Consider the following 18431-nt stretch of genomic DNA (forward strand, 5'->3'; position numbering starts at 1 on the left):
GACCACAATTCAGTTATGTTTACTTTAGCGATGAAAAGGGATAGGTATGTACCGCAGGGCAAGAGTTATAGCTGTGGGAAAGGCAATTATGATGCAATTAGGCAAGATTTAGGATGCATAGAATGGGGAAGGAAACTGCAGGGGATGGACACAATTGAAATGTGGAGCTTATTCAAGGAACAGCTACTGCGTGTCCTTGATTAGTATGTACCTCTCAGGCAGGGTGGAAGTTGTCGAGCGAGGGAGCTGTGGTTTACTAAAGAAGTTGAAGCTCTTGTCAAGAGGAAAAAGAAAGCTTAAGTTAGGATGAGACATGAAGGCTCAGTTAAGGCACTTGAGAGTTACAAGTTAGCCAGGAAAGGCCTAAAGAGAGAGCTAAGAAGAGCCAGGAGGGGACATGAAAAGTCATTGGATCAAGGAAAAGTGTAAGGCTTTCTATAGGTATATCAGGAATAAAAGAATGACTAGAGAAAGATTAGGGCCAATCAAGGATAGTAGTGGGAAGTTTTGCGTGGAATAAGAGATAGGGGAAGCGCTAAATAAATATTTTTCATCAGTATTCACACTGGGAAAAGATGATATTGTACAGCAGAATACTGAGATACAGGCCACGAGAATAGATGGGATTGAGGTGCACAAGGAGGAAGTGTTAGCAATTCTGTAAAGTGTGAAAATAGTTTTAAGTCCCCTGGACTGGATGAGATTTATCCTCCGACTTTCTGGGAGGCAGGGAGAAGATTGCAGAGCCTTTGATCTTTATGTCGTCATTGTCTACAGGAATAGTGCCAGAAGACTGGCTGATAGCAAATGTTGTTCCATTGTTCAAGAAGGGGAGGAGAGACACCCCTGGCAATTATAGACCAGTGAGCCTTATTTCGGTTATGGGTAAAGTGTTGGAAAAGGTTATTAGAGATAGGATTTATAATCATCTAGTGAGGAATAAGTTGATTAGGGATAGTCAACACAGTTTTGTGAAGGGTAGGTCGTCCCTCACAAACCTTATTGAGTTCTTTGAAAAGATGACCAAACCAGTGAATGTTGGTAAAGTGGTTGGTATGGTGTATATGGATTTCAGTAAAGTATTTGATAAGGTTCCCCACGGTTGGCTATTGCACAAAATATGGAGGCATAGGATTGAGGGTGATTTAGCGATTTGGATCAGAAATTGGCTAGCTGAAAGAAGACAGGGTGGTGGTTGGTGGGAAATATTTATTCTGGAGTTCAGTTCCTAGTGGTTTACCGCAAGGATCTGTTTTGGGACCACTGCTATTTGTAATTTTTATAAATGACCTAGATGAGGCCATGGAAGGATTGGTTAGTAAATTTGCAGATGACACTAAGGTCGGTAGAGTTGCAGATAGTGATCTTGTGGGTTACAGAGGGACATAGATAAGCTGCAGAGCTGTGCTGAGAGGTGGCAAATGGAGTTTAATGCAGAAAATTGTGAGGTGATTCACTTTGGAAGGAGCAACAGGAATAAAGAGTACTGGGCTAATAGTAAGATTCTTGGTAGTGCAGATGAACAGAGTGATCTCTGTGTCCACATACATAGATCCCTGAAAGTTGACACCCAGGTTGATAGGGTGGTTAAGAAGGCATACGGTGTGTCAGATTTTATTAGTAAAGGGATTGAGCTTCAGAGCCATGAGGTCATGCTGCAGCTTTACAAAACTTTGGTGTGACCACACTTGGAGTATTGCATGCAGTTCTGGTCACCACGTTACAGGACAGATGTGGAAGCTTCGGAAAGGGTTCAGTGGAGATTTATAGGATGTTGCCTGGTATGCAGGGAAGGTCTTACAAGGAAAGGCTGAGGGACTTGAGGCTGTTTATGTTAGAGAGAAGAAGGCTGAGAGGTGATTTAATTGAGACATATAAGATCATCAGAGGGTTAGAGAGGATGGACAGTGAGAGTCTTTTCCCTCAGATGGCGATGGCTAGCATGAAAGGACATAGCTTTAAATTGAGGGGTGATAGATATAGGACAGATGTCAGAGATAGTTTCCCTACTCAGAGAGTAGTAGGGGCGTGGAACGGCCTGTCTGCAACAGTAGCAAATTCACCAACTCTATGGACGTTTAAATGGTCATTGGAAAGACATACAGATGAAAATGAAATAGTGTAGGTTAGATAGGCTACGTGATAAAGGAAAAACAATACTGCAGTAAGATTTTTCTGTTTAAATGTATTGAATATGGTTTGCTCACCTGTAACAGGATGATCTGATTAATCTTCTCATCCTTTGTATGCAGCTCTAACTGTTTATACAAGTAAGGATTTACCACACCGTACTCGCTGGTCAGGCTGCCTTTCAATGCTGTACTCTCTTCCTCTTTTGACTCTTCATCCTCAGCCTCCTCATCCTCCTTCTCTTCTTTCTTAGGTGGTGTCTCAACAATATCTTTTCGAGCCTGTAAGGACAGCGAGGATGAAACCTATTCTCGCTACATCAAGCTTCAGTGCATTTGTTCCTATTAAGTATTGACTCTTTAAAGTTCAACCTATATTTTCCTGACCTCTTCTTATAATTCGTGACTGGCTGTGAAGTGGAAATATGACAGGAATTATGTACTAATGTCATACTAGGCACTGTCACAAACTAATGGTTTTAGCATCCTTTCATATTTAGCAAGTCCCACAGGATGGAATATAGATTTCACTGTCACCTCTGCCTCTATAATAGGACATAACCCAAATGCATAAACCTACACTCAGTCACTTGGTGACCCAGTGGGTTGGCACATCCACCTGCAGTATCACCAATATCTTCATTTGCTGGGAATTCTGTGGCAAATAAGTCATAGCTCCTCAAAGCCTGTCCACAATCCACAAGGCACATGTCAGGAGTGTGATGGGACAATCTCCACCTGCCTGGAAACTCTTCCAAAACTTTGATACCATTCAGGATAAAGCAGCCCATTTGATTGACACTCCAGCTGTCATCTTCAAAAAAATCAGTCACTTCACCACTGATGCACAGTGGCAGCGATGTATACCAACTGCAACACACCCAGGCGCCTCCTTCCAAACTCATGATTGCAACCATCTAGAAGGCCAAAGGCAGCCTATACTTGGAACACCAGTTTTTCTCAAGTTTTGCAAGTTTTTCTCAAAGACATCATCTTGTCTCGGAAATACATTGCTGTTCCTTCAGTGTTGCTGGGTCAAGTTCTTGGAATTCCCTCCTTAAGAATATTGTGGTTCTATCTACACCCAAAGACTGCAGCAGATAAGGCGGCAGAATACTCCAGGGAAATTATCGATGGAGAATTGATGCAAATGCCCATATCCCATTAAGGAATGAAAAGGTTATAAAGAATCGAGTCTTCACATTTTAAAGTAACACTTCTGTTCTTAACTCATCCTTCACGTGGTTACATTCTGAGGCACAGATTAAATGTTGGGGTTTATCTCTCAACATTTCGTAAGCATTAAATCTCTGAGGTTGAGGACCTCTAGGTGAAGTGTTTGGTAGTATAAAACATCATGTTATAACTCTCTGAATGCACTGAGATATATTACTTCAAGTAAACTCAACACTCAGTTAAATGTCATGGTGGTATAGATGTATTCAGGAAGAGTACCTTCAGGTCAATCAATTCAATTGTTCTCTGCTGCATGACCTTCTTAAGAAGCTCCAGCTCACCACTGTTGCGCTCCCTCATTGGGTAATTAGTCACTGCCAATCCCGAAGAGAAAGCCTGAAAGGTATACAAGGAAAAAAAACGAGATGAAACAAAAGGATCTTTCACTCATCCATCAACTCTCCCTTTGAAACCTTTCACTCTATTATCTTAACACTCCCTCCCTGATTCTATAGTTTTTAGAGGATTAACTTTTATGCAGTTTCTAATCATTACCTCCAGAGTTCGCCCTTTCACAGACATGTTGTCCCAGCATTCTCTCTTAATCACTTCACGTAGGTATTGGTTGGCTAGGTTTTCCATCTCAATCGTCTCACGAACCTGTTGAATTAAATTTTATTCAGTAAGCAGTCCCCCCAAAAAATTGATTAACACAGAGAATAGATGATGTACAAATTATACTGGTTCAATACAACTCTTCGTCGGAACTCCAAGTTCAAATAATTCAATTTTTTGTTTTCTGTAAAATAGAACATAACTTTTTAGTAGGTGAAAATAATTTCTCTCATGCTGCGAATGAATGCTCAGTTCCTATGCATAAAATGCCCTCTACGCAAAATGATTTATAAGATAAATTGAGGAGATAGGAATGATTAAAATCAAAAACTTGATGACACGGTCAGTCTTTGCGAAGAGCATTAATTGGGATGGAATTTGCTGTGATAATAACCTACAGCTATATAGGAAGCCTATCTGGTTTCAATGAGCAACGTATCAAAATGAGTGATGTTATCATCAAATATGATCTGCAGGAATGCTTGAGATCTAACAGAATGAGGGAACATATGATAGATACATTAATTGAGAGCTAACTGGGTTTGAATTGATGGTGTAGTTATGGGAAGCTAAGAATCAGTAGGAATGAGTTCTTGTGGCACACTGGTAGTGACCCTTCCTCTGATCCAGAAAATCCAGTTTCAACTCCCTGCTCCTAAGCTGGTAGGATAAAAAGCCATTTGGTTGTGTGTGATAACATTTCTAGATTAAAAAGAGAAAAAGCTAAAGTAATCAATCAGGTTTAGGACTCAGTGGTAGTTTCCCTATCTCTGAGTTAGGAGTCAAGATTCAAATTTCACCTGCTCCAGAGATGTGTACTAACATCCCTGAACGTTAGAAAATATTATAATCAGTAGCATTGATTTTTATGGTTAAGTGAAAGCCCTCACATAAGTATATAGACTTGAATTTTCTTTAGTTACCTTTGTAGCATAAGAAATGGCCATAATCTGTATGAAGTGAAGTTATTAATTTCAAAAACAATGTTAAATCAAGAAGTGAATGCTGACAAGGTGCTTTTTCTACATCCATGCAGTGCTACTACAGCAATATTCTGTATGTTAAAATCTCAGTGTACCTTGGCCACTTTTTCCTCTCCCTCTGAATGCAGCCTCTTCTGTTCCTTCAGATCAAGGTTAAACTCGTGGTGCTCTAATCGCTCAATCTCAGGCACATTCTCATTTTCAAGCATCATCCGCTTTATCTAAGGAAAATTCAATGATACGTTAAGTGTTTTAAAGTAAGATTTAAAAATGAGTGCTTAGCGATGAGAGCCGATCCTGTATTCAGCTGCAACCTGGCTGCTTCAAGAGCACAGTTGTTAGACAGCTATGGTATATGCAGTGATCAAAGCCTGGAAGTTGTTCATTTTCATGGGTTTGCTGAGGAATTGAAGGCAAAGACTTTGAAATGACAACCAAAAATCTGAAATAGTTGCATTGAAGTGCATATAGGTAATTGAAGCCCAGATATCTGAATGACAAATGGCAATGTGATAGTCTACTGCTGGTCCAAGTTTTGCAATACTCAATGAAATTTAATTCACTTTGAAGCTTTTTCTTGTACACATATAGGTGAAGGAGTAGGCCATATACCCATTAAACCTGCTCTATCAATCCAATAACAGCATTCACAGCAATTTTGACTGAGAGGTGATGGCATAGAGGTATTATCACTGGACTATTCATGTTTTGGGGAGACAGGCTCGAATCCAGCCATAGCAGACAGTGGAATTTGAATTCAATAAAAATCTGGAATTTGGAGTGATGACCATGAATCTATTGTCTATTGTCAGAAAAACCCACTTTGTTCACTAATATCCTTCAGGGTATGAAGCTACCATCCTTTCCTAGTCTGGCCTACATGTGACACCAGATCCACCACAATGTGGTTGACTCTTAACTGCCCTCTGGGCAATTAGGAATGGGCAATAAATGCTGACATAGCCAGCGATGCCCTGATCCCATGTATGAGTAAAGTAAAAACGCCTGTAATCCCTTAGTGTTCAAAAATCCATTGATCTCAGCTTTGAATATATTCAGCAATAGAGCACCTACAGCCCTGAGGCAGAGAAGTCCAAAACTCCATAACTGTCTGAGTGGAGATGTTTGGGTAGATTTTGCTCTGACTTGATTTGAGGATGCATTTATATCTCAGCCTACATTGTTGGAAACTGGGCCCCCTTTTAAAACAGAACTTCCTTAGAATTTCCTGTGTAGCACGAGCTCTCGTGTAACTGCTGTTACAGAGTTACTTGCTTTCCCTAACCTAAACAATTTCTAATATGCAAGGATACATGAAAGGTGTGATAAAAGATCACATGGATTATGAGGCCATGATGTTTCGCAGACATCAAAAAACAATATGGCATATATGTGCCCTATATTCAAGGCAGTGTTTAGTAGAATAAAAGTTTTGTTCACAAAATTAAGCTTCAGATGAAAGTAGGCAAAAGGGTAACTATTATTCTGAAGTCGTGAGTAGTTGTCCTGTGTCCATTGGCTAGAAGGATTCAAATGGGTTTTGGACACAATATAAACTACCAGCCCCTAGAAATAGAGTCTATCAACAAGTGTTACAGGGCAGTCCTTGTCAATGTTAATGTTTGCCAGACTGCTCTCTCCTCCAGATGAAAGATGGTCCTCAGGGGGAAGAAGACTGAGGGAACAGATTCCTAAAGGTTTGACTAATGAGCAGGGTGCTACCTTCACAATCATAATGAAATTCATTGTGCCAAGTGCCTGTTCATCTCAGGATATCAGTGAAACATCTTCAATTTTCAAGGGCTGTATATATTTTATTGTTGAATTAACAAATGTATCATATTTAAATTGCTGGTCCATAATAAACTTAATAAACTATCTAAAAATTCTTATGGATAGACAACTGCTTATATTAGCTAACTGTGGTTCCAAACTCCCAAATTCTAACAAATTTAGCTCCATTGCACAGCTTTGTGATTGTGAAACACAAGGAACAAAATACTCGCTCTTGTGTCAGAGCATTCAACTTATTTGCAGGTTACTCACTGTTGCACGAAGCTTTTTGATTCCTTGTTTCAGCTTAGCTTTGGCTTCTGCATGCTTGCGATTGTCCTTCTCTACTGCCTGGGAAAATAAAGATTTAACAATCTCATTCTCATCCATTTCTAACCAGCCCCCAGGAACATACACCAATTGCTCACAGTATCCCAGGATGCTCAGCACCCAAAGCTTGTACAATAAAATTTGCAGTCATTATGCCTCCTCGGTATGGTAGTTTGTCACTGGTTATAGTAAACCAGAGACCTGGGTAGATAATCCAGGAAATGCAAGTTCACATCCATCAGGATTTTGTGTCATTTTTAAAGAAACTCTCACAATGAAATATGGGTCTCATGATTGCCTTAAAAATACAACTGATTCATCAGTCATTTAGGGAAGGCAACCTACTGTCCTTACCTGGTCTGGTCCAGACTCTATTGCAAACCAAAATAAAACTAAGAAAATAAAATGAACCCATAACAACCACTTAAAAGAGCACAGTTAAATAAATATAAATTGTGAAAAGAATCTCAGTAAATTTAGATTAAAATTTTACTTTGATTGAGTTGGGATATCTGGTCGGCAAGGACAGGTTGGACCAAAGGGTCTGTTTCCATGCTGTACATCTCTATGACTCTATATCTCTCTGGAGGTGAAGTGCTTCAGCCCTTGTCATTTCCATTGATTTCAAAAGGCCTCAGGTGTTCCAGTGAACACTGCATGGTGTCTCTCCAGGGCCACCTGAGTGCAGACATGACCATGGAAGAGAGGTAGGCAGTCAAGCCTGATTCCTGAAGAAGGGCTTATGCCCGAAACGTCGATTCTCCTGCTTCTTTGATGCTGCCTGACCTGTTGCACTTTTCCAGCAACACATTTTCCAGTCAAGCCTAATAACCTGTTCCCTGTCCTGTAACCTCGATCTGTTCATGCTTAGCTTGGGTAGGCTCAGAAGCAGACCCAGAAGAAGATCCTGTGATTTACCCACCTCCATGCTGGGCAGTCAAAGATGAGGAGCATTAAGCTGAAGTGCAGCTAAAAATTAACAAACAGATCCTTCAGACAGCAGCTAGTGTATGAACTTCCTATTGTGCAAGACTGGTACATTTAATACCATCTATACTAAATCTTCACTACTAGAAGGGAGTACTCCCATGTAGAAAGTCTCCCACTGGAAGTCCCTGCCAATTCCAGAGAGAAGGATGGAATACCACACCATGTCCAGACTGAATGACAGAGAAGTGAAGAGTGTGTAGCAGCAGCCTGTACAGAAAATCCCTCAATGCTAAACGGTACAGTATAGATGGTCTTTCAATTAAACAATTCAAATTCTGGGGCAGGAATTCCAGCTAACCAGGAGTCAGTTTAGATGGGAATTCACTACACACTTGCATTGCCTTGACACCCTGTGTGCTGTCATAAAAAACACCACAGTTTTAAGATTTTGGGTGGCTTTGATTGTATTGATGGAGGCGCAGATTCCTAATGACAGTCATGAGGTTAGACAGGAAAGAGGTTCTGAGTTCCAGACCCCGAGCAATATGACTCTTAGCAGCCTTTTGAAACTGCCCAGTGAGGTAACTATTGTAACAAACTCAGGGTAAGTACATTTAGGTAATTAATGCCACTGCTGTCCAAATCCAAGGAAAAAATGCAAAAGTGAACAGTTAACTCCAATTATTGTTTGAAGGTGTTTTTCCATTTTTTGTAACCTTTGTCCCTTCTGTTTTGTGATAATAAACAATATTGAGATATCATAATTTCTTTATTTTTTTGGAGTGTGGATTGAAACTGGAAAAATACTGCTTTGGACAAAGAAAGCTGAAAAGAGAATGTTTGCAGTTTTAAATGTTATGTTTGCTGGGGCACTATCTGTGTGGTGTACAATGTTGCCTTTCCCTGGAAGAGAGAAAGCAGGGGTAGACTGGATGGAGCAGAAGGGGCTCTGAGCTAAAGTGAAACTGCTTGACAATAGCATTTTCTTTATTGACTCCTGACCAGGTGACTAAGTTTTGAGTATGTAAACAGTGCAGCAAGAAACTCCTTGACTGCAAAGGGTAACCATCAAAATCTTTTCTCTCTATCCCTCTCCCTACTGTGTAGAGGTAACAAAGTGGTTCTCTATAAACCACTTACTCTGCAAATTGAAGGAGGAAAAAGACCTTCAAAAGTATTGGAAGAACTAATTCTCAAACAGTGAATGAAAGGCAGCATCAGTTTGCAAGCAGCCTTGTATTGTAAAAGAGAACTGGAAGTGATGGGAAGGGAACGACAAGGTGTCCTGAATCCAGAATGGTGCAAGTGGTTTGTGTGCCCTTCCTCAACTTTCTTTCTCCACTTTTGGATGGGGAGGCAATGGCCTAATGGTATTATCGCTGGACTCTTAATCCAGGGACCCAGATAATATTCTGGGGTCCGGGTTTGAATCCTATCATGGCAGATGGTGCAATTTGAATTCAATAAAAAGAAAATCTGGAATTAAGAATCTAATGATGACCACGAATCCACTGTCGATTATCGGAAAAACCTATCTGGATCACTAATGTCCTTTAGGGAAGGAAACTGTCATTCTGACCTGGTCTGGTCTACATGTGACTCCAGACCCACAACAATGTGGTTGACTCTTAACTGCCCTCTGGGCAATTAGGGATGGGCAAAAAATGCTGCCTAGCCAGTGATGCCCTCATCCCACCAATAAATAATAAATTTTCTTGTCAATCTGTGTGTACCTCTGTGAGTGACAGGGATAACTTAGAATGAGTAGAGTTTAAGTAGTACAGTTCTAAGTTAAAAATCACACTACACCAAGTTATAGTCCAACTGGTTTATTTGGAAGTACAAGCCTTTGGAGTGCTGCTCCTTCATCAGGTAGCTAGTGGGGCAGGATCATAGGACGCAGAATTTATAGCAAAAGATCATAGTGTCATACAACTGATGTGATATATTGAACAAGCCTAGATTGCTGTTAAGTCTTTCACCTTTTAGAAGGGGTTGCAGGTTTCCATTCATTAATATGTAAATCCCAGAACTTTTTTCGAGTCACATTCCTGAGATAATTTAAGGTTTTACAAAAAAAGGTAAAATCTCTGCTCAGACAATGCATTAAAAATGTGAGGTTAGAGTCTGTATATATTCCAGTCTTGAGTCAGACTGGTTGTACTTCCAAAGTAAGAATTTATAAAATGTCACATGATCATAAAAACTATCGACTGCCTACAGATGTGTGCTTTTTAAACAAAGTAGAATGTATCTGCAAATACAATTCCGCAAATGCAAATTCACCTCATAGACTTATAAGTGTGTGCACATGCATGTGAAGAAGTGAGAGAGAGAGAGAGAGAGAGAGTGTGTGTGTGTGTCTGTGCACACGCAGTGCATTCTTGATAGTGTGGGCGTGAGTGTAATGGTGTACATCCCTATGCGTATCCCAAAGTCTACCTTGGAGGAGGGTCACCCAAAGATCTGAGGCTGAAATGTCCCTGACCACTGAAGTGTTCCACAAATGGGGGGGAACGTGGGGACACCACCCACCACGTGCACAGTAGATACTCATGTGATTCAGCCAAGGTTGTCTATCTGATATGCTGCAGGCAATGATGCACTGAGGCATGGTACATTGGTGAGACCAGGTAGATGCTATGACAATGGATAAATGGACACCATGCAACAATTGCCAGACAGGGATGTTCCCTTCCAGTTGGGGAACACTTTTGTGGTCAGGGACATTTGATCTCAGATTTTCAGGTGACCATTCTCCAAGATAGACTTCAGGATACGCAACAACGCAGAGTGGCCAAGCAGAGGTTGATAGCCAAATTCGGTAACCATGACAAGGGTCTCAACCGGGACCTTGGGTTCATGTCACAATCCCCAGGTGACCCCACTACACTTACACACACACACACACACACAATTTCTCTCTCTCTCTCTCTCTTTCCCTCTCCCCCTGCATATGCGCACACATAAGCACTTCATCAGGCTTATGCCCGAAACATTGATTCTCCTGCTCCTCGGATGCTGCCTGACCTGCTGTGCTTTTCCAGCAACACACTCTACACTCTGATAAAGCTCCAGCATCTGCAGTCCTCACTTTCTGCTAGTAAGCAGTGACAGACTCAAAACAGTGTGTGTTGATGGCTCACCAAAGAGGACTTTCAGTTCAGGTTTACAAAGGCAAGCTGCCTGGATGGAAAGGGTTCAATGATAGCCAATATATCAAGGAACGAGTGGGGATCAAGCTTGGGATCTTCCTGTTCCAACTATCTTGGCTCCCCACTAAGCAACTAGATGCAGTGCCAATTCTGAAGAAGATTCGTATTGGACTCAAAATCTTAACTGTTTTTCTCTCTCCACAGATGACGTCAGTCTCCTGGGATTCTCCCATATTTTCTGTATTTATTTCACATTTCCAGCATCCACATTGTCCTGCTTTCATTCAGATAAAAAGCTTATTATTTTGTCTCAGGATTGTTTTCCTCAACACAAACAGATTTTGATTTTTTTATATTCAGACCCTGCAACTAAGGAACCACCAAACAGGCAGCTCCTCAGTGTACACCACCCTTTGTACATGTGTTTGAAGTCTAGAGTCCATTCATCCCAAGTTAGCATCTTCCAATAATCCTCTGCCTGTCCTACTACATTAAAACACAGACACAGCAGCACCAGACCCAGCCGAGTATAAACCCTCTCAGATGCACCATTTGCTGGACCTCCCTGAATTGTATGGAGTTCTTTGTTGCTTCCTTTCTAGTGAAGGTTCTAAAGTTTTTCTAAGTGTCAGATTAGTTCAGATAACGAAGGCTTATTTGATCTCCTTCTTCATCCAAACAGAGAGGTACAAGTTTTTTTTTTAACTTCTCACCCAAGGACTTACCTCTGCCATCTTTGTTTCCAGCCAAGTTGATTCTGGGAATCTGCTGTCATCCAACCTTTGGTAGCTCTTGGAGCTGCTGGTACTTGTGGTGTTAAAGGAGCTGGCAGAGTGTGTCGAAGCTCCAGGTGAGAGATGGGAAATATCTACTAAAACATCCTAAAGACCCAATTATAGGAAAAAGATTTTAGAAGCTGTTGCACTGAAAGAAGACAGACAGTTCAAACCAGTATTTATATACAGTACTGTCTATCATGTTCTTACTTACTTACAGTGTGGAATCAGGCCCTTCGGCCCAACAAGTCCACACTGACCCTCCGAAGAGTAACCCACCCAGACCCATTCCCCTACATTTACCCCTTCACCTAACACTACATGCAATTTAGCATGCACATTTTTTTTTGGACTGTGGGAGGAAACCGGAGCACCCAGAGGAAATCCATGCAGACACGGGGAGAATATGCAAACTCCACACAGAGAGTTGCCTGAGACAGGAATTGAACCCGGGTCTCAGGCGCTGTAAGGCAACAGTGCTAACCACAGTGTCACCGTGCCGCCAGTAACCAACATCAGTAGGAAAAGGAAATAGATTAGCAAGTGAGTTATCTTGTTGCTACATTTGGGAGCTTGCTATATGTGAAAATTAGCTGCCATGCTCCCTATCTTATACCTTTAAAATACTTGGAGATAGTGAGGAGTGCAGATGCTGGAAAGTCAGAGTTGATGAAGTGTGGAGTTGGACAAAGTACAGCAGGTCAGGCAGCATTGGAGGAACAGGAGAGTCAATGTTACAGTACAGATGAAGGATCGCAACCTGAAATATCAACTCTCCTGCTCTTCTGATGCTGCTTGAGCTGCTGTGTTTTTTCCAGCTCCACACTTACTGACTCCACACTTTAAAATACTCCAACTCAATCTGAGGCTATAAAAGATGTTACATAAATGCAGACATTTTTTTTTGGCATTTAAAAAAACTTTCCAGCCAGTGAGCTGCTTATTTGTACTCACACTTTCGTTCTATACTTTAATCAATGTAAGTAATCATTTGGTAGTTCAGAACTTGAGCATTACAGAAAAAAGTACATTTGTCAGAGCTTTCCATTTTGCATTAACCAGACCAATTCACAAGAATTACTAAACGAAAGCTAAACAATATTTTAAGCTGTATGGTTGGTAGGTTGGTTAAGTGGACTCTTAACTAACATGCCCAAGAGGATCCTGCAAACAGAAAATGAATGATTGAGTAATTAAAATTATTTTGTAAGCTAGTGTTAGTTGCCAAATTGCTAATCTAGGCACCACTTTTGCTTCTCCAAATAGTGCCATGGGAACTCCAGCATTCAATATTTCAGGCAGTTCACATTTGCTCCAGACTGGAGACTGAGCTCATAGCCTGATCAGTCCTTGGAAAGTCAAGTGGAGTAACTTGGTGTACTCTGTGACAGGGAACAGGAGCAGGATTCTATTTTATGCTTGAATGTAACTTCAATGAATGGAAATCAGATGTTCTGCTAAAACGCTAAGTTCACACTATCAGTGAAGACCATATCAACCCAGGGTAATGATTTAGATGTGGATCCTTCATCAGAATCTGTTCCCCATCCAAACCAGCGGCTGCTTTTACTTTCTGGGCATGTTTTTCATACTTCAATTTCCAACACAAGTGGGTTTTTAATCAACACCAATCCACTGTTTAATATGACTGTCCTCTGAATGCTTCCATTATCTCATACCTCCCTAGCTCTGTGCCATCCTCAACCCACAACCCTCTAAGATCTCTGGTTTTGGTTTGTCATGCATTCCTCTGGTTTTGGTTTGTCATGCATTCCTAACTTTTAACACTCTCTTGGTGGCTGTGCCTTCACTCATTTGGATTGTAAACTCTGCAGTTTAGTCGAAACATCTCCATCCTTTTCTCTCTTTCTTTATGATGTTCTTTAAATTTCTTTGATCAACACCTAACTTAATATTTACTTAAGTAGCACAGAGTCAAATACGGTTTGATTTATACTCCAGGAAAGTGCATTGAGAAATTATGCTATGTTAAAGGATGCTGTGTAAATTTAATGCATAGTTTATGTTAATAACAGTTTCTGTCAGTGCTGAATAGTAAGGTTATAATGCAGATTGCAGTGTCTCAATGTAAATGATGGGCATCACAATGATAGTAACAATAATGCTGACTGTGTGTTGTTAAACTCTACACAATTCCTCACCAACTTGTCCTTTGTGCCCTCTTTTTGCTGCTCCAACACTGCCAGGACTTTGTCCTCAGCCACACAGCTCTGATCCAGCATTGAAATTATTGAGTGATTGTAATCCAGCACTACTTTATTCCGTTCTGACCCCGCTGGGTCAAACCTAAACAAATTAATTACCAATGAAGAAGAGGGAGAAAGGAACATCAGACTGAGAGATTGTACTTATCACTTCTCCAAGCCCCCAGCACAGTTCTGCAGAGACCCACACTCCCCCACACAACCCCACTACCCCAACACACCCTACACTGCCTCCAACATCTCTATCCTCAATCCTCCTCCACAACCCATCACCATCCCTCTGAATCTCTATCCCATTTTCCCTGAAAATCCTATATGCTTCTCTCTCCAAATCCCTCCGCCTGATCTCACAACCCACACCCCCGTGATGTACTCCACAACCTTCCCCCACACTGCTCCCCCCCAAACTCAGAAGCCTGCCCAGATTCAGACTGATGCCCAGCCAAGAAATCATTAATTTATTTGAAAGAAAAGGTAAAAATGGTTTTCTGTAGCTGGAGACTCCAGGGTAAGGCAGATTTACAATCAGTGAGAGCGCATTGAGTTGTGATATCACATGAAGAGGAGTAGAAATCTGAAGCTGTCATATCTGAGGATCGAATGAAAATTTCAAAACTGAGAATGGCATGGATATTGAGGATTTTTCAATCAAATCAAATTTATTGATGATGCAAAATGAGGTTGAAATGTAAACTTAAAAATGTGTTGCTGGAAAAGTGCAGCAGGTCAAGCAGCATCAAAGGAACAGAGAATCGACGTTTTGGGCATAAGCCCTTCTTCAGGAAAACAGCCCTTTGATGCTGCCTGACCTGCTGCGCTCTTCCAGCAACACATTTTTAAGCTCTGATCTCCAGTATCCGCAGTCCTCACTTTCTCCTAGTTGAAATGTAACCTGTCAAGAAGATGCAAAGAGAACAAAAGTTTAAATGTAAAGACCTGGACATGGCAGATTACGTATAATGGAAGGAGGTGTGCAGTAATGCACTTCGTATTTTTCTGTTTTTCTTTCCAATCTCTTCAAATAGCAAGTTTGAAAAATGTTGGCATTTGGAGGGATCTGGTGTCCTTGTCACAAAAACAAACACAGAACCATTCATGGAATGCAAGTAAGCCATCATGACTATACCAGCCAAGAAACAGCACTCCAGTTAATGCCAGCCTCCAGCACTAGCTTCATTTTTGATTACTTACAGTATGGAAACTGGCCCAATAAGTCCACACCGACCCTCTGAAAAGCAACCCATCCACCTACATTTACCCCTTCACCTAACACTATGGCAATTTAGCATAGCCAATTCACCTATTCTGCACATTTTTGGACTGTGAGAGGAAACCAGAGCACCCGGAGAAAACCCACGCAGACATGGGGAGAATGTGCAAACTCCACACAGACAGCTGCCTGAGGCGGGAATTGAACTCAAGTCTCTGGCACTGTGAGGCTTTAGTGCTAACCACTGTGCCACCGTGCTGCCAGTATACATGTCTATTGTCCACCACCTCAAGACTTTTTCTTAAATTGTTCAGGGCTTCTTTCTCTACTTAACTACCCTCTTGGTGAAAAAAAAATTCAACTTCTTTCTAATTTTTAAACCAATTTCTTCAAATCTGGGAGAAGAGGTGAGGAAATATTGAGTAGATTCGACATATATTCACTAGACTTCGAAGAAATGAGAGTTGACTAAGTGAAACATGCCAAATTTTCAAGGGTTTTGATGATGAAGATGCTGAGAGGCTGTTTCTTCTGACTGTGGAGTTCAGAATTTTCATGGAAACAGCAGGACTCCATGCCTTAGGCAAATGACGTCAGAGCTCTGTGTTTGAGAGTCCCGCCCTGTATTGATAGCCACCATTTTCAGCGGGATTGGAATGGGGGTGCATTTAACAAACCTGTTTATTTGTGACTCATCTATAGAGTGATAGAGTCATACAGCATGGAAACAGGTGGTTCTGATTTCTTTCCACAGATGCTGCCAGTTTTTTTGTCTGGTATAGTTGAATGTCTAACGTGTAACTATGAATTCAAATAATTGTATTTATAATGGGTTAACTGCTTGACAGGATTTAAAAGTATTGAATGGGTTTTTATCAATTAAAATATTTTAATATTTTAAATATAAAAAATATAAAAAGTTTTACTAATAAATACAGAGAAGTTTATTGTATTTCATCTAAACTTGGCTCCTGAGGTCTCCACCTGGTGTATACTAATTGAATTGACCAATAGATGTAATAGCAAAGTGTGGTGCATGAAAGGGAATGGGTTGGCATGACATGAGTTGGAATAGGGGCCATAAAGGACCATGGGAATTAGGGAAGAATAGGTTGGCATGAAGGATATTAGGGACCGTAATGCAGGGAGTATGGGGTATCTGTGGGAGTGAAAGGGTGTGAGAGTGAGGACTGGAGGTCCTTACTGTTTTGAATATAACTGGAGAAAAGTCCCATATTTCAGAGTTGGAAATTTTTACCAAATTCACAGAAACTCAAACTGATGGAGAAATTCAGCCAGTCTAATACTACCAGTGCAGAGTAAACAGAGTTAATGTTTTGAGTCCAGAGTTTCTCCAGCAATTCGAGTTTCCTTGAACTTATGAGAAAACTAGTTAAGTATATGAGGATAAGATCTGAAACACATAAAAACAGAAATTGCTGGAGAAACTCAGCCAGTCTAGTACCACCTGTGCAGAGAAAACAGAGTTTTTGAGTCCAGAGTTTCTCTAGCAATTTCTGTTTTTGTGTGTTTCAGATTTCCAGTAACCGCAGTTCTTTGTTTTATTTTATCCTCCTTAATTTCATTTGTGAATTAAAAATCAATTGTGTATATGACTGTGTGAAACCCTATGGTCTAATTGAATAGTGGATCAAACTCAAGGCACTGAATGGTATCCTGCAGTTTTTTTTTGTGTGATGCTTACCTTTCTGTGTTACACACCATGGTACCATCGTGGACACCAGTGGTAAGAACAGTTTGGCAGTCCAATGACAAGGTGATTGATTTCACTCCTCCTAGCCGATATGAGTGACATTGAGTTTCAAGGTGCGTTCCCTGCTGATTGGAAACAGTCAGAATTTTAGCTGCCATTGATTTAGCTCCACTACCATGGGACAGGTTCCAAGGAAGGCAATATTTTGATTTAAACGCAAACAAACAGATCCTCTGAAATTATCCATCGAAACTGTTTTTGGTTTTGAATACCTTCATTAAATCTTGCCCTATCATTACCAGTTTTAACAGTCTCTCCACATGAACTGAAGCCTCTATTTCCTGACACCATTTTGTTACATCTCCACTGCATGCTCTCTCAAGTGCAGTCCTCAAATTAAGCTCAGTATTCTGGCTGAGGACTAAACGATTTAATACAGCCTTTTTTTTTCACTCTATTCCTAAAATAAACACACCCAGGATACCATACGCATTTTTAAAAGTCTTTTCAATTTGACTCTTTTTGTGCATATAAAACCCAGTTCTTTCTGCTGGCATAAACACACCTGTTCTCAGGTCTGCCTAATCTTGGATTCATGTTAATTCAATAGACCAAACATTGATTCCAACACTACAATTATCCTAACGAAGTATAGAAGGAGATTGAATAGACAGGGGATAGGGTAGATTAAACAATTAATCAAAAATTCATAATAGATATTACTATGATTGTATTCTTGCTGAATTTGTTCCTACAAGTCCTCCATATACAGACAATGTCTGGATGATGGAATAGGTATTATAATTCCAAAGGCACTTCCTCAAGCAGGTACTTACCAGGTTGTTGGCATCTCTTAACTGAATGTATCCATCCCTGGCCACAGATACCAAGTACTGTTGATTTGCAGACAGATAGAGGAATCCTGGTCCTAACTGGTGACCTTCAACTTTAGCCTGAGTGATCAGGTTAAATGTATCATTTGACGAACCCTAGTGGGAGAAAGGGAGAGAGTGAAACAGATGGAGTTTTGAAAGAGTGAGGGGCAGGAACAGACCATTGGCTAGCTTTGCGCAGAGAGTAGGACGTATTAGTCAAGAGCAGAGCAGGGAGTCATGTGATGAAGAGAAAGACATGTTAAAAATGCACTTATTTTTATTATGATAATGGTTCTTGGCAATTGAGTGTTGTATTTATTTCCCAGCTATATGTAATGAGAATGCACAAAACGTGATGAATATGATTGGTGAGTGACAAACGGAAGAAGTGCCACCTGGGAATATGATGTAGTAACAATAACAGGGACATGGCATTATAAATGGTGAGTACTAAGCATTTAATATACAAGAATACAAAGTGTTCAGAAAAGGTGAAAACAGAGGTGGGTCACACTATTGATTTGGAAAATATTGTGCTGT

At 40.6% G+C, this 18431-nt stretch overlaps 1 protein-coding gene across 1 annotated transcript in view; it reads right to left on the bottom strand.

Moving 5' to 3' along the window:
* The window catches only part of cfap43 (cilia and flagella associated protein 43), a 93480-nt gene that overhangs the window by 27613 nt on the left and 47436 nt on the right, over positions 1–18431 (bottom strand). Inside the window, exons 16-24 of the mRNA XM_060841805.1 lie at positions 17853–18005; positions 17008–17138; positions 14030–14174; positions 11817–11972; positions 6950–7027; positions 4999–5124; positions 3861–3965; positions 3585–3701; positions 2208–2411 (exon numbers count right to left, since the gene is read on the bottom strand). Of these exons, the coding sequence (XP_060697788.1) occupies positions 2208–2411; positions 3585–3701; positions 3861–3965; positions 4999–5124; positions 6950–7027; positions 11817–11972; positions 14030–14174; positions 17008–17138; positions 17853–18005 (1215 nt within the window). The remainder of the gene's footprint in view (positions 1–2207; positions 2412–3584; positions 3702–3860; positions 3966–4998; positions 5125–6949; positions 7028–11816; positions 11973–14029; positions 14175–17007; positions 17139–17852; positions 18006–18431) is intronic.

This window comes from Hemiscyllium ocellatum, chromosome 22 (assembly GCF_020745735.1).
Source record: "Hemiscyllium ocellatum isolate sHemOce1 chromosome 22, sHemOce1.pat.X.cur, whole genome shotgun sequence".
Lineage (NCBI taxonomy): Eukaryota > Metazoa > Chordata > Chondrichthyes > Orectolobiformes > Hemiscylliidae > Hemiscyllium > Hemiscyllium ocellatum.